General features: G+C 34.5%; 1 protein-coding gene and 1 long non-coding RNA gene across 2 annotated transcripts in view; one reads left to right on the top strand and one right to left on the bottom strand.

The window, feature by feature from the left end:
• The window catches only part of Sf3b6 (splicing factor 3b subunit 6), a 40,650-nt gene extending 26,780 nt beyond the window's left edge, over positions 1-13,870 (top strand). The window contains exon 4 of the mRNA XM_035349169.2: positions 13,723-13,870. Within this exon, the coding sequence (XP_035205060.1) occupies positions 13,723-13,806 (84 nt within the window). The 3' untranslated portion in view covers positions 13,807-13,870. The remainder of the gene's footprint in view (positions 1-13,722) is intronic.
• On the bottom strand, positions 1,543-27,267 carry LOC118180015 (uncharacterized). Its single transcript, XR_004756566.2, has 3 exons — positions 27,209-27,267; positions 2,796-3,019; positions 1,543-1,786 (listed from the first exon to the last, which is right to left on the bottom strand). It is a non-coding gene; the product is annotated as an uncharacterized LOC118180015 (long non-coding RNA).

Raw genomic sequence — 27,267 nt, forward strand, 5'->3', positions numbered from 1 at the left:
AAAACTCGCTAAAATGTAAATTCATGTATATCTTAGGAAATTTTGAATAAAAAACTCTAATTTTTTGCAGGTATGCTTATAAATACATCTACTTTAAGATTATGGTAAAAATTTTATAGGTTATAATTTAATTTGTTTTTCAAAAATTTATAAAAATAAATCATGTAAAATGCGTGAATTTTATTTAGAATGAACATAAATTTCAAAATGTAAAAGGAAGAATAAAATAAGTTTAATAAAAAAGAGATGTTGATAAATTTGTGCCAAATTCAATTAACATGGAGGAGCTAAAATTTTGAGAGCTAGTTTTTTAAAAACTGCTTGTGCGATTTTTACGAAACTTGGTTCTTAGGCATAATTTTTTAGGCCAATATATAAATTCACGTATATCTTAGAAAATTTTGAATAAAAAACTCTAATTTTTGCAGGTATGCTTAAAAATACAGCTACTTTAAGATGATGGTAAAAGTTGTATAGCTTATAATTCAAGAATGTTTTCTAAAAAATTATTTAAAAATACAAATATTAAAAATAAATCATAAAAAATGGACGATTTTTATTTGGAATAAACATAAATTTCGAAATGTGAAAGGAAGAATCAAATAAGTTTAATAAAAAAAGAGAGATTAATAAATATATACCAAATTCAATTAACATTAATGAGCTAAAATTTTGAGAGCTAATTTTTTAAATACTACTCCTGCGAGTTTTACAAGACTTGGCAGTTTGGCATAATTTGAGTCGTAAAATTGAAATATGGAAAAACATTGGTATGTTATTTCAGAAAAAGTCCAATTTTGTGTCATAATACCTATGTTAGAACATTGCTATATATAAATCTAATATATATCCTACGTCGTACTTTCAAGACTTGAAAACGCAAGTTAAATTTTGACAATCGGTCCAGTAAAATGCTAGATATAGAACTGTCATTTTTTTGGGGGGGAGTATACATCTGCTATTCTGGCTTTCAGAGTATCGATATCATTAGCTGGTGTAACAAGTATAAAGTCCTTGTTGACTTATTTACTGACATTATCATACATCATCCACAGTAGACCTCTAACTTGTAACTTCTTGGAAGATCAGCAGTGGTACAAGTTTTTTAGAAATTTCCATATCAATTCCTGATGCTCTTAACATCTGGATGATTGCATCCATATAAACTTCTAAACTACTGTTGATGACCAGTTAGTTTCATGACGCTACAAAGTGTGCTTAGGCATTTTATTGATGCCATTTTCTAAATTATAATAACAGGACTTTGTAGTAATAAAAATTTCATATTTCTAGCTTTTGATATTTTTTGTACAATTTTTGTAATGAGGGAATGATCTTTTTGCTCACCATGTAAAGTATTTATTCACATGGATATACGCAGTGGCATAATTTCAACAGCGTGGTACTCATTGGTTAGTTAGTTAACTAACTAAATTCAAGCACATGTGGTTTATGTGTCAAAAACCTTTCTAGTGAAAACTGGTTCGTATTCAATTTACATAAGGGAATTCATTGAAGCCTCTTCCAGTGAGATGCATTCCACAAGAGAAGAATGACCTTTTTTATTTATGTTAGCTATACACAAATCACATGATCTCCGAGATCATGTCTTGTTTGTTTACATTAGCTATTATTCACTTGGATCTATACACAGTGGCATAATTTCAACAGCATGTCACTTATTGGTTAGTTAATTAATTAGTTAAGGTAGCCTTTCTGGTATCTGCTGAAAATCTTTCAAATGAAAACTGGTTCGTATTCGTAGCCTCATCCAATGAGACACATTCTGCAAGAGAAGTGGAAGAAAAGAAATGAGGTGAATTAAATAAACAGTGCAATGTGGATGTTAACCGTGTTTCAAATAAGCAATATATGAGGAATAACATTTAAGAATTTAAAATGTTACCAAACTATAAATATTGCTAGAAAGTATTGTGGCATTTATTCAGGCTTTTTAAACTAGAAAACATTTTTGAAAGCAAATAAATTAACTAGCCTATATTAAGTAAAAAATACGAGTGCACATGGATGTAAGCAGACAATGAGGTGGTTTTTATAACTAGAACTATATGTTTCAAGAAAAAATAACAGGTAATTTGCTACTACCATATAAACTATAAAAATATATGTGACAGGTGTTGGATTTCAAAACAATGTAGTTTGTATTTTGTTCTTACTTTCCTTTAATTTTTTACTTAAATTATACTTATTACTTTTACTTTTTGGCCACTAATAATTGTTGTTAGTTTGGTTTCATGACAGTGGCGGCAGGGCAATTCATAGAATTATGAAAATATGTTTCTGTAATTAGTTAGGCTTATTGAAGATGAATTGTATGTTATATACCTGAGTGATGTTTTATTAAATAAATGAATACTTTAGAATATAGTAGTCTCTTTAGAGTCCGTGATACGCTGGTAGCGTAATAGTTTGACGCATAAGCGAACATTTTAATGGTACCCTCGGTGGGGCATAAGAGACGTTAGTTTGGAATTCTAAAGTATAAAAATGGAAGCTAAAGAAGCTATTAAACTTGAAGATTCACAGAGCTGCTTTTACAAAATCCTTCAATATTTTAGTTTAGGGGAGGGGGAAAAAAAAATTAAAGTAAGTACAAAATACAAACTACATTGATTTGAAATCCAACATCCTCCCACCTTAAGTTGTTGGGAAACAACCTATTAGAAATATTAATACAAAATGAATACTTTTCTGATTATTTAAAGAAAGGAAAATTATAATCTTTGGCAACATATAAGGACGAAGAAGGAATTTAGACTGCGAACAAAAATTACATTTCAGAAGGATACAGAAAACTTTAAACATCCTTTTGTTTTACCGGGAGAACATCAGGCTGTCAAAAGGTTGATTATAACAGAACACCAGAAGAACTCTCATGCTGGTTCTCAAATACAGTCAAAAGTCGTTAGACTCGTCGGGACTTCGGCGATTCCGGATTATCGATTTTTCCGGATTATAGATCATCAGTTTAAATCTCGTAAGATGGCATGCAGAAATTCTAAAATTAAAAATATGAAACCGTAATTTATGAAATAAAGAACAATTATGATCTAAAGGGTATCAAAATTTGCAAAAAGAAAAAGCTTAATATTTATTTGTTTACTTTATTAAACATTTCTTTCAATGTAAGTTGTTTAAGTTTTGCTTCGTTTCATGTGATAATACTTTCTCTTTAATTCTATTAAACAGACATAATTTCTTGTTCAGTTACAAAGTTCCGCCGTTCAAGTCCTATAATTGCTGTGTCAAGAACACCGACTAATTTGTCAATCGAAATTTTTTTGTTTTCAATAACCTCTGTCACGTTTCTTCGCTATTCGGAAGCGAATTATAATGACGAGGAACTTGTTTTAAATCATATCAAAGACGGAGCATATCGAGATGAAATACTACATTTGGTAAGGAATTATAAGCCAAATAAAATAAAAACATCTGCGCTGAAGATAAGGATAGTGCTGACAAATCAACTTCCAATTCATTACGCGCCCGCCACCGAGCAGCGTGAAATTGATAAACAGATTTCGGATTTCAAAACATACTTTCGCTTTAGATCCTTTACATATTAACAAATATATATCGGAAATTCTATTTGATATAATCGAAAGTTTAAGCTTACCTTTATAAAATTGCTCTTACAGTCTGCAAAAAATAATGAGCCGGATGCAATTCGAAAATTAAGGAACAACGCAATCATCAACATTAACTGAAATAGATAATTTTAGCTTATACGTCCATTATACATAAAATGCGCACGCTAAAACGTATTCTGCACTTGCGCACACTCATATGCGCAGTCGTAAAAGGTCTTACGCGCACGTGTGAACGCCTCACACGTGTGAACGCATGCGCAGAAAGTTTTTAGTTTTGATGTCCGGATTATAGATCATTCCAAATTATGGGTGTCCGAATTAACGACTTTTGACTGTATTGTTGAGTATTCTAAGAGAACATTATTGGATTTTAAACGCGAAAAAAGTCATTAGATTTCTTTTATCCGAATGTGTTACTTGTTTAAGATACGCAAAGAGAAATTTAACAGCACCAATATCTGCATTACCAGAAAATCACGTAAGAGATGCATCTATTTTTGAAATTATTGGAATTGATATGGCTGGACCTGTGTATTTAAAAGGAGAAGAAAAGGCTTGGATTTGCCTATATACGTGTGCTGTGTATAGAGCTGTGCATTTTGAACTCAGTTCCTCACTGTCTACAGAAGTGTGGCGTTCCAACAGATACTTCAACTTCTACTCATGACATGGCGCCACATGTAAAATCCAGTTCTTAATCGGAGCAGCAAAGCGACGTCATTACTCACTCAGACTTCTCGCAAAACAACTGTACGCGAAGGTAGCATGAACTGTGTTCCGAGCTCTGCGTTGATCTCTGCAATGTAATTTAAGTTGTAATTTAGTACTTAATATATTCTTTTGTTATAGGAGATTGTCTACTCTTATTTTCTTTAATTATATCATGCATTAAGCACACGACCACCAAAAGTGGTGACCTTTTGACTGAGCACGCTACTGACAATGGATTTTCAACGACCCTAAGCCACGTGTATCCAAGGCATTCTGAAGAACTGACTAAAAATAACAACGAATATGGACATTAAACGTATGCTACAACGTACCCCTTCAATTATTTCTAGAAGTATTGATGTATATTGCTTGTGTTTTTTTCAAAGTCGTGCATATCATCACAAGGAGCTTCAGCAAATCATCAATGTGATCTGTTCCGTTCCGCTGACTTCGCCAGTCGTGCAATAATTCTTCGATCATTCAACTTTTGTGACAAATGTGATACAATAGTGATTTTCGCTAAATGTGCTACATCAGTAATTTTTCTGCAACGTGCTACGGCAAAATTCTTCCCTCAGTGTTCGAAAGTAGTGAATTTTTTTCCCATGTGCTACAGGAGTGATTTCCTTTTTCCTTCGAAAGTGCCTTAGCAGTGTGAAGTGGTGATATTGTGCGTGCGCAATACAAAATGAACGCATCATTTTTTTTCTCAAATAAGGGTTTCTTTTCAAATGCATTTCGGTAAAATATTATTTGTGTGTGTAATTGCCGACCCTGTCTTATTTGTGTGTGTATCGTTACGTAAATTTTTTCTGCATGGTTAAAATATTTATTGTTATCATGGTAAAATATCAATAGTGTATCCTCATGCTACAATATTTGTGCTGTTAAGTGTTTAATATGAAAATTATCTATCAGTATGCCCGACGATATTCCACGAGAGCCACAAATCACACGCGTTGCGGTGAAGCCACCGCCTTTCTGGAAAAATAATCCTTCATTGTGGTTCGCTCAGATCGAAGCACAATTTTCTATCTCTCGCATTAGTGAGGATTCTACAAAATTCAACCATGTAGTTGCAGCAATTGAGTCTGATATTCTGAATTCAGTGCATGACTTAATTCTCAAACCACCTGATTGTGATAAATACTCCAAACTGAAACAGCGGCTCATTGAAATCTATTCAGAAAGTGAATCTTCAAAAATACGTACTTTACTACAAGGACTTGAACTTGGAGATCAGCGACCTTCATACTTGCTGTCACGAATGCGTGATCTGGCAGGAAGCCATTTTAGTGACGACTTGTTGAAGTCACTATGGCTTTCGCGTCTTCCTAATAACATACAAATAATTCTTGCTGCTTCCAATGAAGATCTAACCCGTTTAGCAGCAATGGCTGACAAAATTAATGAACTTGTTACTCCAGCTTATGTCAGTGCTGCTAATGCTGCACCTTCCAGTTCATCCCTCGAACAACAAGTGGCTGAATTGACCAAAAAAGTATCTGAACTCTCTACAAGTCTTCATGCTTCACGGAGATACAATCGATCAAATCAGGGCTCACGTAATAAATTTCGTGCCCGAAGCAGGAGTCAATCTCGTCACAATACTCGAACGCAGTACAAAGAACCCACAAGTGGCATATGTTTTTATCATATGAATTTTGGCTCTCAAGCTCGCAAGTGTGCCCCTCCATGCACTTTTGAACAAGCGGGAAACTAAATGGGCGGTCTTCTGCTGGCCAACAGAATGTCCGCCACATCGACAGAATAGTACTGGCTGATCGTTCAACTCAATTATGTTTTCTAGTAGATACTGGAGCTGACATATCAGTGCTCCCGAGAACTAAAACAAATGCTCACCAACTTAATAAACTTGTACTGTATGCAGCCAATGGTACCCAAATTGCAACCCACGGCACCAAACTATTGACACTTGATTTAAACTTGCGCCGGACTTTCAACTGGCCTTTTATTATTGTGGATGTAACTCAAGCAATTATTGGTGTCGACTTCTTGATACATTTCCACCTTCTAGTGGATGTCAAGAATAATTGCTTAATTGATGCTACAACTCAGCTGACATCACAGGGCCAAGCTTCTCACATATCGAACATACCTACCAACATAAGTGTTGTATCGGGCAGCACACGGTTTCATCAGTTATTAGCAGAATTCCCTGACATTTTAAACCCATCCAAATCAGGGCAGCATACTCATCAGCCAGAAGTGTATCATCACATTGAAACACATGGCCCGCCTGTATTTTCCAAGCCTCGTCGTCTTTCTCCAGAGATGCTAAAAGCTGCTCGCAAAGAATTTGAATTCATGCTAGCACAGGGAACCATTCGCCCATCTAAAAGTCCATGGGCCAGTCCACTTCACATGGTTAAAAAGTCTAATGGTGACTGGCGGCCTTGTGGAGATTATCGTCGACTTAATGCCGTCACAGTCCCTGACAGATATCCAGTCCCACATATCCAAGACTGTACCCATCTTTTTCATGGAACAAACATATTTTCTACCCTCGATCTTGCCAGAGCATATCATCAGATCCCAGTGCATGCTGAAGATGTGCCCAAGACTGCAGTGACTACACCATTTGGTATCTTTGAGTACTTATACGAGGGCTATCCAGAAAGTAGATTACGTTTTGGAATAAAAAAATAAACAAAGTATAGGAAACAAATTTTATTATATACAGATGAAAGCCACACTCAAATACTACTTTTCTACATAGTCACCATACAAATTAAGGCATTTATCGTAGCGATGTACGAGCTTGGAAATTCCTTCGTCGAAAAATTCGGCCGCCTGCGCCTTCAACCACTTCGTTACCTCTTCTTGCAGCTGTGCGTTGTCATCAAAACGCTGCATAGCCAGCCACTTCTTCATTGCTGGGAATAGGTGGAAGTCGCTCGGTGCCAGGTCGGGACTGTACGGCGGATGAGGAAACAACTCCCACTTAAAAGATTCAAGAACTTTACGAGTGACATTTGCCGTGTGGGGCCGGGCGTTGTCGTGAATCAACAAGATCTTAGAGCTCAACATTCCTCTGCGCTTGTTTTGAATTGCTCTTCTGAGTTTTTGGAGAGTTTGGCAATACCTTTGAGAGTTTATTGTAGTGCCTCTTTCCAGGAAGTCCACCAAAATTACACCTTTTCTGTCCCAAAAAACAGTCGCCATCATCTTCCTTGCCGACATTGTTTGCATGCATTTCTTGGGTTTTTGGGGAGAACTTGTGTGCCCCCACTGCATTGATTGCAATTTCGTTTCACAGTTCACATGTTTCACCCATGTTTCGTCACCAGTAACGATGCGATCGAGTAAAGAGTCACCATCCTTATGGTAAGCGTCCAAAAAGTTCAACGCTGCAGCCATTCGCTGATTTTTGTAGTCCTCTGTCAAGATTTTTGGAATCCATCTTGCACAAAACTTGTGGTAACCAAGCTTTTCGCTGATGATTTCGTGCAACAAACTTCGCGAAATTTGTGGAACACTCAAAGAAAGTTCCGTTATTGTGAAATTTCGATTTTCACGGACTTTAGCATCGACTTTTTCGAGAAGTTCGGCGGTCACTATGCTGGGTCTCCCACTTCGATCTTCGTCGTGAACATTGGTTCGGCCATTTTGAAATCTTATGACCCACTGACGCACTCCACCTTCAGTGATAATGTTGTCCCCATACACTTCACGAAGCTGCCGATAGATTTCTATCGGTTTACAGTTTTTTGCAGTCAGAAACCTTATTACTGAGCGCACCTCGCAGCTCGCGGGATTTTCAATTAACGCAGACATTTCAAACCGTCACAGTATCTGAACGGAGCACAGCACGAACCTCTCACTAGCACGGCTAGATGCAGACTGAGCTGCGCAACGCTCTGACCCCAAGATGGCCGCGCTAGCCCCGCCCCTAGCGGACACAGACGGAAACGTAATCTACTTCCTGGATGGCCCTCGTATATGCCATTTGGCCTTCGCAATGCTGGCCAAACATTTCAGCGTTTCATACACCAAGTACTGTCTGGCCTCGATTTCTGCATCCCATATTTTGATGATATCCTGGTTGCATCTACAGATGCGGAAGAACATTTTCAACATCTGCGTCAGATTTTCACTCGCCTTAAAGATCATGGATTAAAACTAAATCCATCCAAATGTGTACTTGGTCAACCCTCAGTTTCCTTTCTTGTATGTCTTATCACCCAGAATGGAGTCAAACCTATACCGGAAAGAGTCAAAGCAATTAACGACCTACCTCAGCCCAAAACCATCTCTGAACTGAAGCGTTTTCTAGCAATGTTAAATTTCTACCGACGCTTTCTGCCAAATGCTGCAAAAACACAAGCCTGCCTACATGAGTTTCTGAAGAATAGCAAAAAAAAAAAAAAAAAAAAACGATCAACGAGCTGTCCCTTGGACTGAATCTGCATCTGCAGCATTTGTGCAATGCAAACACGATCTGGCAAATGCAGCCACACTTTCTTATCACTCACCTAGTGATCAGCTCTCTATAATGGTAGATGCATCTGACACGGCCATAGGAGCAGTGCTTCAAGCCCATACCACTAAAGGACTTTCCCCAATGGCATTCTTCTCCAGAAAACTTACTACTGCAGAAAGGAAATACAGCACATATGACAGGGAGCTACTTGCTGTGTACTGTGCTGTTAAATACTTCCGGCACAACTTGGAAGGACACGACTTCATCATTTTCACCGATCATCGACCATTAACCTTCGCTTTTAGGAAAAACTCTGACTCATGTTCTCCTCGTCAGCTTCGACATCTGGATTTCATCGCCCAGTTTAGTACAGATATCAGATATGTCTCTGGTACTGATAATTGTGTCGCTGATGCCTTGTCTCGGGTAAACAATATCAACCTCACTACCCCAGATTTCTCTGAAATTGCAAAAGCTCAATTGCATGATGAGGAACTCAAGAACCTAATCTCAAATCCAGAAACCTCCCTTCAGTTACAACCGCTGCACATTGATCCAACGCTTAAAATTTATTGTGACATAGAGAACAATAGAATACGTCCCTATATTCCTGTCAATTTTAGACGTGAAGTGTTTAATGCCTTGCACAATTTGGCACATCCTGGAATCCGTGCCACCAAAAAGCTGATCGCAGACAGATTTGTCTGGCCAGCAATGAATCAAGACATCACAGAATGGACTCGTTCATGTATTAGATGTCAACGGTGTAAAGTATCCTGTCACACTCACAGCCCCATTCAACAATTTAACCTTCCAGCAAGACGCTTTGATCATGTGCACTTAGACTTGGTTGGCCCATTGCCTCCTTCAAATGGTTACACTTACCTCCTCACTTGTATTGATCGGTACACAAGATGGCCTGAAGCCATTCCTATTGAAAATATATCCGCTGAAACTGTAGCTCGAGCATTCATCTCCCAGTGGCTTTCAAGATTTGGCATGCCTACCACCATCACTACTGACCAAGGCCGACAATTTCAATGTCACTTGTTCGCATCCCTCACCTCTCTTCTTGGCATTCGCCATATTCGCACAACACCATACCATCCATCTTGAAATGGGATGGTGGAACGCTTTCACCGATCTCTCAAACAAGGTCTGAAGTGCCACAGTAGCACACACTGGACAGAAGCCTTACCCCTAGTCTTGCTTGGTCTTCGCACAGCATTCAAAGAAGACATTGGTAGCACTTGTGCACTTGTGCTGAACTGTTATATGGTGCAACCCTCCGTCTGCCAGGTGAATTCTTTCACCCAGAATCTACTCAAGTTATCGACCTTCCAACATTCCTTCAACGTTTACGTGAGACCATGACCAATATCTCGCTAACCCCAGCATCTTCGCATAACCAGCCGAGCTATTTTGTACATCCTGCGCTTGAGACATCTTCGCACGTATTCGTGCGCAACGATGCGATTAAGCCAACTTTAACACCTTCATATGATGGTCCATTCAAAGTTGTCAAACGAACACCGAAACATTTCACCATCATCTGCAATGGCAAACAATCAGTGATTGGAATCGATTGTCTCAAACCAGCATTTCTAATGCAAGATCCAACAACTTTCTCATCAACATCACTCCCGGAAGAAAGCTTACATCCTGTTGAAGAGCAACCTAAAACTACCACATCTGGAAGAAAGGTTAAATTTAACCCAAAGTACTTATAACGTATCGATGGTACTTGGGGGGGAGTACTGTGGCGTTCCGACAGATACTTCAACTTCTACTCATGAGATGGCGCCACGTGTAAAATCCAGTTCTTAATCGGAGCAGCAAAGCGACGTCATTACTCACTCAGACTTCTCGCAAAACAACTGTACGCGAAGGTAGCATGAACTGTGTTCTGAGCTCTGCGTTGATCTCTGCAATGTAATTTAAATTGTAATTTATTATTTAATATATTCTTTTGTTATAGGAGATTGTCTACTCTTATTTTCTTTAATTATATCATGCATTAAGCACACGACCACCAAAGAAGCTTTTCTTCAGAGTTTTCGTCGGTTTATAGCCCACAGAGGTCGTCCTTCTTTAGTTTATTGTGACAACGGAAGCAACTTCATTGGAGCATCAAATTGTTTGGAACTCGTTGATTGGAATGTCGTTCCTCAATACACCACCACTAAGAAAATTCAATGGTTTTTCAATCCCCCAACTGCCTCTTGGTGGGGCGGTTTTTGGGAGCAATTAGTTGGCATGATGAAACAAATTCTTAGAAGAGTTTTGGGGAAATCTCTGCTGTCTTTTGAAGAAATGACAATGGTATTGTGTGATGCGGAATTTGTTATTAACATTCATCCACTTACCTATGTTTCAGAAAAGGAGTCTAAACTTGTTCCTTTATTTCCTAACTCATTTTTGCAAGATTTCCGAAAGTCGGGCGTTCCTGATTTGGATAAGATTGATCAGCATTCCCTCAACAAGAGATTAAAATATCGTCAACAACTAATCACGGATATACGAAAAAGATTCAGATCTGAATACCTAGAGCTTTTGATTCAAAGACATGACCCGAAGAAGCATGAGCAAAATATCAAACTTGGAGACGTAGTTCTTGTTGGAATTGATAATGTTAAATGTACTGAGTGGCCATTAGCCGTTGTTACTGAATTGTTACCTGGAAGAGACAATGCCATTAGACTGGTACGATTGAAAACTACAAATGGACAACTTTTACGTCCCGTACAAAGAATTTTTCCTTTAGAACTTTCATGTAATTGGTTCAAAGATCTAAAAAATGAAAAATTTGAACAAGCTAGAGTTGAAGGGTATTCAGTGGAAAACAGCCAAGATATTAAATCTGTAAAAACCAGGAGTGGAAGAGAAGTCAAGACTATCCAAAGACTAGACTTTATAAATGTTTGGACTTTAATTCAGTTCTTTTATGTTTTTCCATTTAAGTTTTTCTTTAATATTTCTAATAGGTTAAGTTGTTTCCCAACAACTTAATGTGGGAGGATGTTGGATTTCAAAACAATGTAGTTTGTATTTTGTACTTACTTTCCTCTAATTTTTTACTTAAATTATACTTGTAGTTTTACAGTATGTATTACTTTTAAATTTTGGCCACTAATAATTGTTGTTAGTTTGGTTTCATGAGAGTGGCAGCAGGGCAATTCATAGAATTAGGAAAATATGTTTCTGTAGTTGGTTAGGCCTTTTGAAGATGAATTGTATGTTATATACCTGAGTGATGTTTTATTAAATAAATGAATACTTTAGAATTTAGTAGTCTCTTTAGAGTCCGTGATACGCTGATAGCGTAAGAGTTTGTCGCGTAAGCAAACAACAGGTGCTGTCATTTGACTGACTGATTTTATTTCAAATTTTAGTATGATATCAGTTTTGTATTTTGATGATAGGTTTGTGGAATTTATTTAAAAAAAATGAATCTGACCTAGGCACTATTTTTTAGTAGTTAGTCAAAAGATTAGTTTTTTAAAATAAAAAATGCCCCGAGGAACAGAAATGAATATTACTAAAAATCATCATCAGAGTTTGATTCATGATTACATTCCCTGTCTGCCACACAGCATACAAATGTCAATTAATATTAGTTAAGAATTTCTTGCAGAGGGAAATTTTTATTCTGTGCAGCTATTAACCCCTTAACTGCCACGGGCGTGCATATATATATGCCTTGCTCAGCCAATGCATTAACTGCCCCAGAATACTATCATTTGCTTTGCATTGCTACCTATAAAATTATTCACAAAGCTTTGGAATGCAACACCACAATGACCTTGACAAAGTATGCGAAGGAGGATGCTATTTCAGAGAAGTGTGGGGAGAAATTGGAGAGAGGGATGTGTCTAAAGCGGTAAAAGTAATGACTGCGCAGTATTGGCTGGTGTTGTTTGAGTAAAACATATTTTTGTTTATTCTGTGTCCTCCGTTTTCGTTTACTTTTTGTAGTAGGTTCCAGGAATAAAGAAAGATATAACGGATGTTTCAAACCCATTTATCTTTTTGATGAACTGCTCGTGCTTCATATTGTTACTGAAACTAACCTTTTTGTAGACGAGTATATGAACCAACACCACGCAAACAAAAAATCAAGAACAAAGTCATGGCATTCAACCAGTTCAGAAGAAATATATGTTTTTTTACGCATACTGATTTCATACGGTATAACACCGAAACCTGATATTACACTTTACTGGTTTAAAAATAAATGAATCAAAACTCCATTTTAGGGATCTTTTTTATTATGAAAACGTCATTTTTATTATACTTACATCTTTTTATTATACTTTTACCCAAAACATTAAATTTTGTGCATTTATTTTTTATTTAGTGGAAGTAAACAGTTTTTAGTAAGTAAAACTTACACTTATTTCCCCCCCTCCCAATACATCACATAACTATGCGCGCCTGTGTGAAAAACCGTGGCACTGGGAAATGAATCTTGTATGTTTTCCGTGGCAATTAAGGGGTTAAGTTGTATACAGTGCCATCTATTTTTTTACATTCCTCTTTTTCCATAGAAGACATACACTTATTGATAAATTAGATTGATGGAAAAGTTACTGTTGTAAGTCATCAGCACGAAACAAAACTGTCAGCATATTATACTCCAAATTAAACTTCTTCAATATGCAAATAAATTATTAATAGTATACTTCTATTTCTGTTGATTATAATGTGGGTTATACTTATTTTCTGTATCTTTTGCATTGTCTCCCATTAACAATGATTTTGAGTTAACTGTGAATAAATAGCCCAGGGAAGTCGTTGTTATTATCCTGGTGAATTTGGAGTTGATTGTATTTTCTAAAAAAGTAGTAATAATGTTAAACTAAATAAAAATGTTTATGTGTAGATGTTTCTGTTTAATGCTAGAAAAATAAGATGCATTTTTGTCTAGAATAGTAATCAAAATATTTTCCTTTATAGGCATTTAAAAAGGTGGATACAGATAAGAAAGCAGAGGAATTGGAGAAAGTCAAGAAAAAATATGGCATTACCACTGATGACTAACAAAATAAAATACTTTCGTTAAGACATTTGTATATAGTTTTAATAAATGTGTGAATTGTGTGAATTATGTGATGTGTGTGAATTTAATGTGTATGTGAATTTCTGTTGCACATATAAATATTTGTAATAAAATACATTTTTGGAGTTTTTAAAATTCTACACTAATTTATTGGTGTACTCTTTTACAAAATATGTGATTAATGAGTAAAATAATTACTTGGTGCCTTTAAAGTCAGTTAATAAAATATATGCAACTTATACTAAGTCATGCTGCATCGGCTTGTTAATATTGTATGGCTCTTTGCCCATAAAAAAAATGGTCCGAGTGCTGCTCTTAGAGTCTGCTTTGCCATTAATTTGATTAAATGGTAAGTGAAATAGTTTTCTTTATAAAGTATTAAATAATTTTTAAATGTATAATATCAAACTGTTTCATCATGTGAATTTTCATTTGTCAGAAAGCTGAACATAATGAGATATTTTCATGAAATTGATTACAGTGGGTCCCTAGTTGGGCTGTTAAGTGCCAAAACATGATTTTGTGTTTAACTTTTCATTTGAGTCTGTTGCTGTTTGGAAAAATGTAAGATATTTTTCAAATTTAATCTGTTATTTATTAACAAACTGAACTATTTTAAAGCAATGTATGCAGTTCTTAAGAATATTATTTTTTTACTTTTTAATGTGATTGATTTAAATTAAAGTGCATCGAATTCATAATATATCTGATTAAAAACATTCCCATGTTAGCCTAAATGTAAGTTGCTGAACACTGGTTGTTTGAGTCCTGATGAATGGGCTGGCTGCGTGTGCATTTGCATATTGCATAGTCCCCCCCCCCCATGTTTAATGTGTATATGAGTCAACTTCTCTTAGAAAGTCCTTCACAAAGGCATCCTTCCCCCTGGTCAGATAGCTCTCATGTGGTTTGCCATAAATCAAATAAACCAAACCATAGTATCCTATATAAAATGTTTTGCTGTTCCACTCAGACCATCTCTATATGATAATCTTTATTGATAAACCATATTTAACTTTAAAGGCTGGAGCCCTTTTGGACTACTGTTACAATCTAAACCATTTCAGATTTAATTATTTTTTTAAATTTGCTTTTTAACTAATTAATTTGATGAAAATAATAAGAAAATGTATATGTCTTAATCGAATCCTCAAATATCAGGGATTTTTTTCATTGTATTATATGTGTCAATCAATTTTCTGGGAAAAAAAAAAAATCTGAATGAAGCTATCATTAACTTTGAATGAAATCTTTTGTCATATTGGTTATAAAATTATTACTACACGAAGGACCATTCAGACAAAAGAATGAATGTGTTGATTGCTGTTACATATTATCAGTACAAAATATTTATTAATTTGGCAGATTTATGGAGATTTTTGTCTTTTTATCCAAATAATAGATAAATGTAACTCATATTAATAAGAATTAAAATAACGTTTTCATGAGTAATTTACCTCCACTTTTAATACTATTCCACTTGCCAATTTCAGACTTGTACCTCTTATAATTTAGCCTTTGGATTGTCAAGAACTTTCCTTTTTTCATCATTATGTAAAATTTTAGTTAAATTTTCTTTCTTAGAAAAATAAACTAGTCTGCTTTGAAATTTGTGACACGAGGTATCTATATTCTGCAGTTTCTTAATTTCAGCTTGATATTTTGTACCAAGGTGAGCACAAAATAGATTTCCTGGAAAGTAATTTCAAGGACTGATCAAATACATGATGTGAATTGATAAAATGCAAAAATTTTATAGCTAGTATAATAAGTAATACTAAAAAATGAAAAACATTTATGCAGGTTTGATACTTTGTGGAAAGATGGTACTTAGAGCCACCAGATTTTGAATATGTGTAGTCCAGCACCTTAAAACTCGAATTTTATTTTTTTAATTGATTTTATATTTTATGTAAATTTAATAAATTTTTATGAACAATTTTCGGATAATTTAAAAACAGTATGTTGCCACTGCCTGAAATAAAAAGTAGAAAGGAAGTGCAATGTGTTCAAAACAAAATCTTATCTCAGAAGGAATTAGTTTTAATTTTGATATCATATGATTGGCCAATTAATAATTCTAAAATTATTATTGGCTAGTTAGTTTTAATTTGCAAAACCATTTACGTCACTAGTGTTACATAAAAGTCATATAATGGAGGCTGTTGCTTTTGAAATGATGTAGTTTAGAGAGGTTTATTATATGCAATTAATATTTTTAGATCAAAAAAAGCTAATATCCAAATTCAAATGAAGAGTTAAGGGGCTCTTGCTAATTTAAGTTAGAATTTTAATTTACATATTTTCATCTTGAATATATATATGTGTGTGTATGTGCATAAATTAAACTTAAAGCATCTGAAGTTAAAATTAAATTGGAATCAAAGAAAGGCAATTCTTCAACAGTATTAGCAATTGCAACCGTGGATAAAAGGTTTAACACTGTATCTAAACATATCAAAAATTAAAATAAGAATTCATCAGTAGAACAAACTCAAAAAACAAAAAAAGAAAATATATATAAAATTATAAAAATATAAAAATTAATCTCTTTTTACTGAAACTCCAATCCAGAACTCATCAGGGAAAAATGAATTAAGTTTCATAAAGGTCGATTAATATGTTTCGAATACGTTTTGTTCTTCTGGTTCATTTGAGATCAAAAACTCAAAAAAGATTCAATTAAACTTTCATTTTAAACCGAAAAATCAAATCTCATGTGTATCCAGAGTTTTCTCTACAAGCATTCAAAACGCTTGGAAAAATGGATAAAATATTACATTATGCCAAACTGACTACTCAAAAAAACAATAAAACTTTAGATTGTGTAAATTGACCGCCCCCCCCCCCAAAAAAAGAAACCCTCACAATTTGGTCAAATAACATATGTAAATCCGACATTCAAAAGCAATTACAAATTAAAGAGCGAAACAAGTATACTTTTAATCAGATTGTCATTTAAACAACACTGAAAAACTGGTTGGTCCCCGATTATGCGATCCTAAGCTTTTAATACCAAGAAAATGAAAAACTTTTCAGAAGACATTTTTTCTATTAATAATATAAAATCTAATCTGAGCCTTAAACAGCTAAAAATTGAAAACATATTTGAAACAAAAAGTAAACTTAGTGAATTCTATAGACGACCTATTTTTTCCACTGTTCCTTGCAAAATAAAGTTGAATTTATTTAATTTTTGCTTCTCCAGAGGGTGAAGCAAAAGTTTTTACTTCTTAGTAAAAGTATGCAATTAGGTTCAAAATGCTCAGTAGCATAATAAAGTATTTAAACATGTGTTCAAAATGTCCTATCCTGTTAAACTTTGTGTGTTGGGGTGCAAAACGTAGGGTGCAGTCTGTTAAAATTATTACCAATAATGAGAGTGAATGTCAACTCCAACATGACGGCAGAAGAAACTTTCTAAAAGATGCTGTCCTCTGTAAAATCTCAAAATGCTAAAACAAAACTGACTTAAAGTTGAGGGAAAAGGAAATATTCAGGTTATATAAGTCTTCACGTAATCGGGGTACAGTACTAGAAACCCCATTTTTTTAGTAATGGCAAAATTTGTCAGTTTATTTAAATTTTCAAAATAGCAGAAAGATAGTATGAATAATAATTAAAAGGGAAAGAAACAAGATCTTTGTACATATTTACATTAAATTTTCTGTTGTTATCATCCAACTATTATCTTCGATTAAGGTTTAAGTAATAATTATCATTTCAATTTAGATGAGAAATTTTAAAAAACTAGTTAATACCAGCTTTCTTTAAAGATATAGAAATTTTTAATAAAGGTGTTTTATTCTCTAAGAGAATTTTGTCCAAGTTAGTGATTTCTTCTTGTAAGTATTTGACATTGTTGCAAATATTTTTCATTCTAATTAGTTGAGTATGTATGATATTAAGTAGTATTACTCTTTTAGGAGATATTTGGATGCCAGTAGATGAAATCTCTTTTGTCTTAAATTTTAATATCTTTAGATTGATCATTTACAAATCCAGGTAATTAATTAATCTAGGTCTCCCTGTTGAAAGTTAGTTTTATTGAGTTTCAAACATTAGGGATAAATGTGATCATTTTCTATTTTATTGAAGTTGTTGATTGCAATATCATCATCCATGTATCTGTAAATGTTAGAGTAATAGGATATATATATTTTTTTATTTTTTAAATAGTTCTTTTACTTAGCATTACATAAAAAGTCATATAATGGAGGCTATTAATTTTGAAATGATGTAGTTGACACAGGTTTATTATATGCAGTTAATATTTTTAGAACAAAAAGGGGAAATATTCAAATTAAAATGAAGAGTTAAGGAGCTATTGCTAATTTTAGTTAGAATTTTTATCTTGCACATATATATATATTTTACTTTTTTAATAAGTATATCATTGAATAAAAAACATTCTATTTATGATATATCTAATGAGTAATTTTTATGAGCATTTGCAGCTTTAATTTATGAAACATTTTTCTAATGCTACAAAGTATGGAATTGATAAAGATTTTTTTTTAATATGCATGATTTTTACATTTATTTGTCAAAACCTTCTGTAAGGTGTTAGTGTAACCTGAATAATGCCTTTTTAATTGTTACTATCCACTCATGTGGTGAGCTTTCAGTCTGGTCCGGCATGTACAAGTTTATATACATATTTCTTTCTTATTCTGTTTTAAAAGTTGATTTTTTTAAAAAAATATTACAGTTAATATTACTATACTAGTTATCATAAAGTAAGGAAAAATCACAAAAATAGCAATAACTCCCTCAAAAATAAGCCAAACCATGTAAAATTTGAATATGTTGCCAAGTAAGATTAGCTGAATAAAACTCCAATATGCAAATTAGCCTGTCTCCGCTGTACTTGGAATACGGCATCTGCGAGGAGCATAAAAGTCCATGTTTGAGAGCAAGCCCACACATTTCACTGTGATAGTGATATCAGAAATCTGAGATAGCCTATTCGTAACAATGATCTCCAGGCATCATTTGCCTGCAGAACTACTATAGAAAGCCATTGGGAGACTAGAGGCAGGACAAAGTCAAACAGAAGTGGCCAGATGGCTAAATGGGAGTCCTTCTGTGGTTCGTAACACTTTGGAGGCAATTTCAAATCACAGATTCGGCACCTACGAGGTTCAGCCAAGGACGGCCAACTGCTACGACGAGCGCCGATGACCGATATTTGACATTATGTGCACTCAGGAATAGAACAGCAACTTTGACTCTTCTTAGATCCTCCCTTGCTGCAGCCAACGGAAGGTTGGTGTCAACGTCAACTGTTCATAGAAGGCTTCACAAAGGTGGTTTGTATGTGAGGCGAACAACCATTTGCGTGCCGCTCAAGTCACACCATAGGAGGGACCATTTGCAATGGGCGCGACAACATGTCCACTGGACGCCTGAGCAGTGGAGGGCTATTCTCTTTACGGATGAGTCCAGGTTTAGTCTAGAACGTGATAGTAGGCGTTATTTGATATGGAGAGAACTTGGAACCCGTTATCATCATTGAGAGATACATACGGAAGAGGCAGTGTCTGTGTTTGGGGTGGCATCTCTTTGAGTGAACGCACAGACCTCCATGTTTTTCCAAGGGAAACCGTGAATGCTCATGTTTATAGAGATGACATCCTTGATGCTTATGTGCGCCCATATGCCGGGGCAATAGGTGATGCTTTCCTGTTACAGGACGACAATGCAAGACCACACAGGGATCGCATCGTATATGATTATCTTCAACAGGAAACAGTTATGCGCATGGAGTGGCCAGTTCGATCCCAGGCCTTGAATCCTATCGAGCACGTTTGAGATGCTTTAGGGAGACGTCTAGCTGTTCTCAATCCGCCCTCTTAGACCCTTGCCGCATTTGCAACTGCTTTGCAAGAGCAGTGGCTCTCGCTTCCTATGGAACTGATAGACTGCATAATTGAAAGCATCACACATCGCTGAATGTGCTGCATTGCTTCTAGAGGCGATTATATTCCATATTGAAGGTACTTTTACTATAGCAAACTGACATCTTAGATTTGATCATTTTATACGTGTGCTAATTTTTATACTACCATAATTGTCTGGTAATTTCTTTTTATGTTATTTGATACCTTACTATGTGTTGTATATTGTAGGTAAGTTTCATAAAATTCTACATGTAACTATTTTAGTAATCGTGATTTTTCCTTAATTTATGATAACCAGTGTATTATGCACAGATTTTGCATTTAGTGTTCATTTTTTGTTACTCTTATTTTATTTTCTTTATGTATTTTTTAGTTTAGATTTAATGTATAAATCAAGAAAGTTATAAAATTTATTGATGTTTTAGCATGATGTAAATCTGTATGAAGCTTGTCAAAACTTCATTTTAAGAGATGAGATTAGAGCTTAAATTGTGCCTCATCCTGCCTCCGATATTTCTCAGTTTTTTAGATATATTTTAACTGTAGCTTCAGTGCACCAGAGCCTTTACATGAGAGGGCTCTGGTATGTAATTCTTTTATGTAATTGGGAAACCACAATTTCAGCAGAAAATTCCTTGGATTTTGAAAATTTATTTTAACAGTAAAAAGCTTTGAAAATCACTTCCAACTCCTGAATGTATAGCTGTCTTTTTTTGGGGGGGAACAAGCATTTTGATGAAAGCTAAGATGGCAGAAAAATCCCCACCCATCTGTCAAAGGCTTATTCTCCAGGAAGTGCAATGAATTTATGAATAAATTATGCCCAAAGGGGCGTTTTTTTTAACATTTTGTGTGTTATCTTTATTTATTAAATATCATGTTCTTTGCACTTTAACCGTAACATTCACTTCAAGAGCAATATCGCAAAATAATTTTAAAATGAGCATATCTTTAGAATTCTCGATATACAGTCTCGGGCGCTGAAGATAAAAATTTTCTTTTTCTGTCCAACGTTGCCATTGCCCGCTTTAAAATCTTTGAGTTTTGTTAATTGAAAATTCTTTAAAGTTTTACAAAATATGAAATAAATAATAAAACAAATTCCAAATTTGGGCTTCCAGATCCCCATAATTGGGTGGAAAAGTACATTATTCAAAATTGGATGGTACTAGGTACTGTTGTTTTATCACAATGCGAGAAACATACATGCATTTATGCATATTCTTCATTATTTAATTTCTGTAAATAAATATAATACAGGCTCTAATTTTTGGTGGCAACAGTTTGAAAAAGGACCGACATTTCAACGCAAAATGCTAAAACGAAATTAATAGTCCTGGGCAAATAGCCCTTTGGATTAATGATAATGGTCTTTTTTTAGGTTTTACTATAAATTTAGTGAAAACCGAGTGTGGGACACACAGGCTTTAGCTGATTTATTGTCCTCTTTCTTAAGATTTAAATGAATATTTCGTATTAGAAGTGGCATGAATTCATGACGTTAACATTGTTTTTTTTTCAGTACTGCAACTATTGTCGCTCAAAAAACAAATACAGTCAAAAGTCGTTAATCCGGACTTGTCGGAACTTCGGCGATTCTGGATTATCGATTTTTCCGGATTATAGACCATAAGTTTAAATCTGGTAAGATGGCATGCAGAAATTATAAAATTAAAAATATGAAACCGTAATTTATGAAATAAAGAGCAATTATGATCTAAAGGGTATCAAAATTTACAAAAAAAAAACCTTAATAATTGTTTACTTTATTAAACATTTCTTTCATTGTAAGTTGCTTCGTTTTATGTGATAATAACACTAATTTAATTCTATAAACAGACATAATTTCTTGTTCAGTTATAAAGTTCCGCTGTTCAAGTCCTATAATTGCTGTGTCGAGAATACCGACTAATTTGTCATTCGAAATTTTTTTGTTTTCAATAACCTCCGTGTCACTTTCTTCAATATCGGAAACGAATTATAATGACGAGGAATTTGATTTAAATCATATCAAAGACGGAGTACATCGAGATGAAATACTACATTTAGTAAGGAATTATAAGCCAAATAAAATAAAAATATCTGCCTTGAAGATAAGTATAGTGATGCCAGATCAACTTCCAATTCATTGCGCGCCGCGTCGTTCCCCCCGCCGTGCAGCGTGAAAGTGATAAACAGATTTCGAAATGGTTAGAGAAACAAAGGATATGCCTTTATCCATTTTTTGCAGGAATTCCACTTTTTGTTTGATGGACATCGAAACATACTTTCACTTTGTAGATCCTTTGGGAGCTCCAGCATCGGAAATTCTATTTGAGATAATCGAAAGTTCAAGCTTACCTTTATAAAACTGCTCTAACAGTCTGCAAAAAATAATAAGCTGGATCCAATTCGAAGATTAAGGAACAACACAATCTACAACATTAACTGAAATAGATAATTTTAGCTTATACCGCCCGTTATACATTAAACGCGCATTCGTAAACGTATTATGCGCAGCCGTAAAGATCTTACGGGCATGCGTAAACGCCTATGCGCATGCTTCAACGCGACACCATGCGCAGAAAGTTTGTAGCTTTGAGGTCCGGATTATAGATCATTCCAGATTATGGGTGTCCGAATTAACAACTTTTGACTGTACATGTAATGAAAAAATACGATTCTGCCCAATTAGTGTAAAAATTATAGATTCATTTTCTTTTATTTAAGAAACTAATTTTGGGATGAAACTTCATAAAAACAAGTGCATAACATGTAAATTGCTTTTATGTATTTACTTAGGTAAAGACTTTGCATCTGCTTTACCATTTGATAATTTACAATCAAAGAGCTGGCAAAGCAGACAAAATACCAACAAAGTAACTACTTGTTATTTTGACTTCTCCCTCAAGACTTTACTTCATTACATCGCAAATTTGAAGAGATTTTTCGTAATTTTGGAACATTAAAAAAAAAATTCACGAATGTTTCTGACTTCCATTGAAATTTCGAGATGGTTTCCCATATTAAAATGCTTTCAATATTTGCCGACATCTTGAACAATCCATTTTCGAATTTAAACCACAATACATGATAGCAGATAAGCCCAACGACGGTCGTGCTGTGCCAGTGGGATATCTGCTATCAATTGAACACTGGTAATTGGACCGGGTTCAAATAACGGCAAATAGTCTGATTGCATGGGTGTTTTCCACGTGTATAGCACAGGTACAAGCTTGTTTTTCATTTCCAGAAGTAAAAAAATAACCAATTTAACCCTCTGAGCGGCATGGGTTTTTGGATCTGTCATGAAAACCTCATTCAAAGACACTTTATTAGCTAAAGTTGTATATTTAGGCTGTATTGTCATAAACTTACATTTATTAAGATGATATTTATATTATTAAAGAAAGTAAGAAAGCAAAATATCATAAATTAGCTAATATATAAAAAATGACAAAAAATCTCATGACCATATAAAGCCGGACATAACTCTCAGAGGGTTAATGTAGAAAAATTAAATGTTCCCCAAAATGAAAATTTACTAACAGCCTAAATGGAGTTGTGCCGCCATCTATTTTTCAACATTTATATTAATCGAAGAAACGATAAAAAAAAGAAAAGTGATATACGGCAATATTTATTAATAATAACCCTTTTTTTTTTTGTAATTCAGCAGAATTTTTAGATGTTTCAGTATTTCACTGCATTTTTTTAAATTTTTATTTTTATTTTTAATAAATTTGCTTATGTTGATATAGTAGGCAGACATTTGTCAACAAACAGTCTTTTATCTTTTTAATTCAGTTCAGTTCAGAATAATTCCTGATACAGCCAGTGGCGTAGCAAGGGGGGACATCCGTCCCTGGGCGCAGCATCCAAGGGGCGCCAAATTGATGATACACATTTCAGGATGAAATGTTTTCCATTCTTGGAACTCAGAAAGGGGCGCAAAATCCTTAGGTGTCCCCGGGCGCTTAAAACCTTAGCTACGCCTCAGGATACAGCTAAATAATTTCAGTTTTAAGGCTATATATTGCTACAGCGGTGTTCATGACATAACTTGCGAATTATGATTTGAATTTATTATATTGCTTTTAAATATTAGCTAAAAAAATATTTTTACGTGAGCTAGCAAGAACGTTGTGGTGACGTACGCTTAGATATTATTTAACATAGCCTGAACAGACAAATTTTTATTAAATTTATTTCTGGAATAAAGAATTAATACCATAATAATTTAGAAGACTAATGCATATCTGATTCAGAATTTTAATTAAAATATATTTTTGATCGTGCTATCTACCTTTGACGAAGATTGGGTTTTGATTAATTGCAGGGCACATGAAAACTATGAGCCTAGCAGAAGAGTTGTCTTTATGTAGATCTTTGATTCAAGGAACCGATTCAGCTGACACGGGGCAACTCACTTTGATAAGGTTTACTGAAGAGTGAAAAATTTTTAAATAAAAAACATATACATGAAGTTTTCATTCATGTACCTTTATTAATTAAAATTTCACAAAATGCAAATCTAGGAATATTTTTCACATAAGTCCACGAAAAATCAATGCTTTTAATGGGAGTGATGAACCTGATGATTTATTAGCAATTTTATAAAATTTGGCTTCAAATCAGTCAGGCTTAACCTTAAATCTCTCAGCCAGTGATTTCTAATCTGTTTCTTTTATTATTTTTAAGAAGATTGGTAGGTGCTCTGAAACCCCTGTTCATGATGGAAAATCTGTCAAAAATTTTCTTGCAATAGTCCATAATGCAATATAAGCAACAGATAGTATGTCTCTCTGAAGCAATATTGCTTATATCCCATTTTAAACTGCACCTTAAGTTCTTTGTTGCTTATTGGAATAAGTTTTTCTTGTAACGTGACATCCAATTTTTCTGTGTCACCGTATGGATTAATGTAGTGTTTCCATAGACAAAACATCCTCAGACTTGGTTTTAAAAGTGTGTGTGAAGGGCATTTAAGTGTTTGAACGTAGGCTGAAACGTCTCTATTCTGTCAGCTTGTCTATGACACACTGGGAAACTGCGAAAACTCCCATCATCCAATGTTTGACTTCATTAGGTTAATTCTGGCAAGAAAAGCTGCAGTGGATGTGATTTTTACTTAATGTAGATTGTTACCTTGTTACTGCAAACTAACTTTACTAAATTTAGTAAGCAAATCAGTTAAATCTGGTTTCTGACTTACTTTGGCTATGTGCACAATTGTCGCCCGGCGTTGACCAGGGAGGTTGAGCCCCTATTGGGTCTCCTCCAGTAGAGGAGGCACAATAACCTTGAAAAAGGCCCATCTCTGAGAGTATTCCTCTCTGGTGTCTACGAATGATGCAGTGAATTACATTAAGATTTAAAGTTCTGGCGTTCACTCTAAGTGTGACACCGAAGGGCCTGGGAAAGGCATCGATGTTTGTAAATTTATAGTGTCTGTGCGGCAAGGAGGCACCCTAAATATGCAGCGAGCCGAAAGTCCTCTCGAGAAGTTGGTGGTACGGAAAGAGAGGCTAAAGACCCTCGGACCTGTCCCTCCCCGGGGAGCTGTCTCGAAGCTGAGAGCGGAACTGAGCTAAAGTTGGGTTGTCACCTATATGATGCTCAAGGCTCTTGCCAACAACAGGCGCATTTGACTGCTTGGCACGATGAATCTCACTGGCTTGTGCTGACCATTATGAGATAGGTGAGACTGGTGTAAACAACAACAGCCCTTGCAGGTCAGAGCAGACCCTTTGGGTCACTTTTGGATCATATGAGTTAAACAGACTTGAATTTTTTAAACTTTTGTTTTTGATGACTGTTGAGCGACACAATACAATTGTAATACCATACATTAAGACTGAACATAAACTATATCCCACACTGCAGTAATATTCTCTATAATTTAAGCGGAAAAAAGTGGACCATTTCAGCGGAAAAGGCGCCACTTCGTACTCCGTGACTGCCAATATTAAAAAAAAAAAAAAAAGTTTGCTCTATATCAGATCTTAGAACCCAGGCTCTTAAATTCTTGAACAGACATCAGGACAAAACTTGTATGGAAGAAAATAAAGCCTACGTTTTCATTCATTTTTTAATAAAATAAACGGGTTTTCATCTGCAGAGAACCCGTTGGCGGCGTTGCATTTTTACTCACCAAGCTCACGGCTCATCCAGGATGAGCCGAACCCTAAGCGTGATGTTTTGTAAACGTCGTTTTTAGTGTATGTAAATTCAAGTTAGCAGGCAATGGTAGTAAAAATTCACAGATAATAAGTATGTTAGATGTAAAACTAACACGTTAAACGTGATATACGAAAATAAATTTGTATTAAATTCAAGTTAGCACAGAAAACAATGTATTAAACATAACGGGAAGTAAAAATTCATTTAAAAATAACAATTAGTAATGTTATACTTAGGTTTACATTATACTTATATGTATTTTCTCTAATTCAACAAGCAAGGTAGTTAGTACAATACTGTATGACTAATTTGGTCTAGATGGAGGTCTTTAGGCGAGCTTACTACAATTTCTATTTTCTCTAATTCATATACCTAGAATACTAATAGTTATATTAGAAATGTCTTTTTTCATTATTAAGTACTTTGCCTGTTGATTGATGTATTTCGGTAAGAGCCATGCCCAAGTAATAAATTAATTAATGTATGGAAGAACAAAGTTAATCATCATTTTTTTATTTATCTAACCATTATTACTTTCAACCTGGGTTGTTTTTCATTGTTTAGTTTTATCTTAAGATGATGAAAAACTTCAATTAAATTAGAATTATATGGATTATTGTTATGTTAAATTTCAACAGTTTCTATGTGAAATAATATTCAAATTTTATGACCTTTAATACATCCATTTTAAATAGTTTTCAGTAATTTTTTTTTTTTTTTTTTTTTTTTTTTTTTCAAGTTTCTTGCATATAGCTTAAAGCATTTTACGTTGAAACAAATACCTATCCTTTTTCATAATATATTTCACAATACAAATAACATTCAACAGTAATCAAATTTTCTTCAAAAGCATTGTTAATAAAACTAGAACTTTATACATTTTAAAATTATTATAGGGGTTGGAAACCTCATGGTTCTGCGTGCTTACAGCTGTTAATAATTAAGAACATAACGTGAACAGCCATGTTACAAATTAGCATTCACCCCTCCCGCCATATTTTCTTCCTTTGATACCGAACTGACGAGCCGAGAACCGGCATCTTTCGACGAAAACATCTTTAATTATGCGAAAATATTTCTATTCGTTGTTAAAAAATTCAGAAAAAAAAATAATAAATAAGAGAAGAATAATATAAATTTCCAAATGCGAACAACGACAACCTTCGCATAAGCGAATAGGATGAATTAGCTAGGTTACCAGGTTTGAACTATTATCGCCAAAGTTGGCAATGTTTACATTTACCGGGTTTTCTGTGCAAGTGCTTCCAAATAAACTTATAACTTACTAATGGGTATCGATTCCAAACGTAATTAATACCTTAGTATGTGAAGTTCCGAGTAAGAAATTTATGGCAGCGGGATTCGAATAAAATGGCC

The sequence above is a fragment of the Stegodyphus dumicola genome, chromosome 8 (assembly GCF_044657685.1).
Source record: "Stegodyphus dumicola isolate Sdum_Otavi_A_Nest chromosome 8, ASM4465768v1".
Taxonomy (NCBI): Eukaryota; Metazoa; Arthropoda; class Arachnida; order Araneae; family Eresidae; genus Stegodyphus; species Stegodyphus dumicola.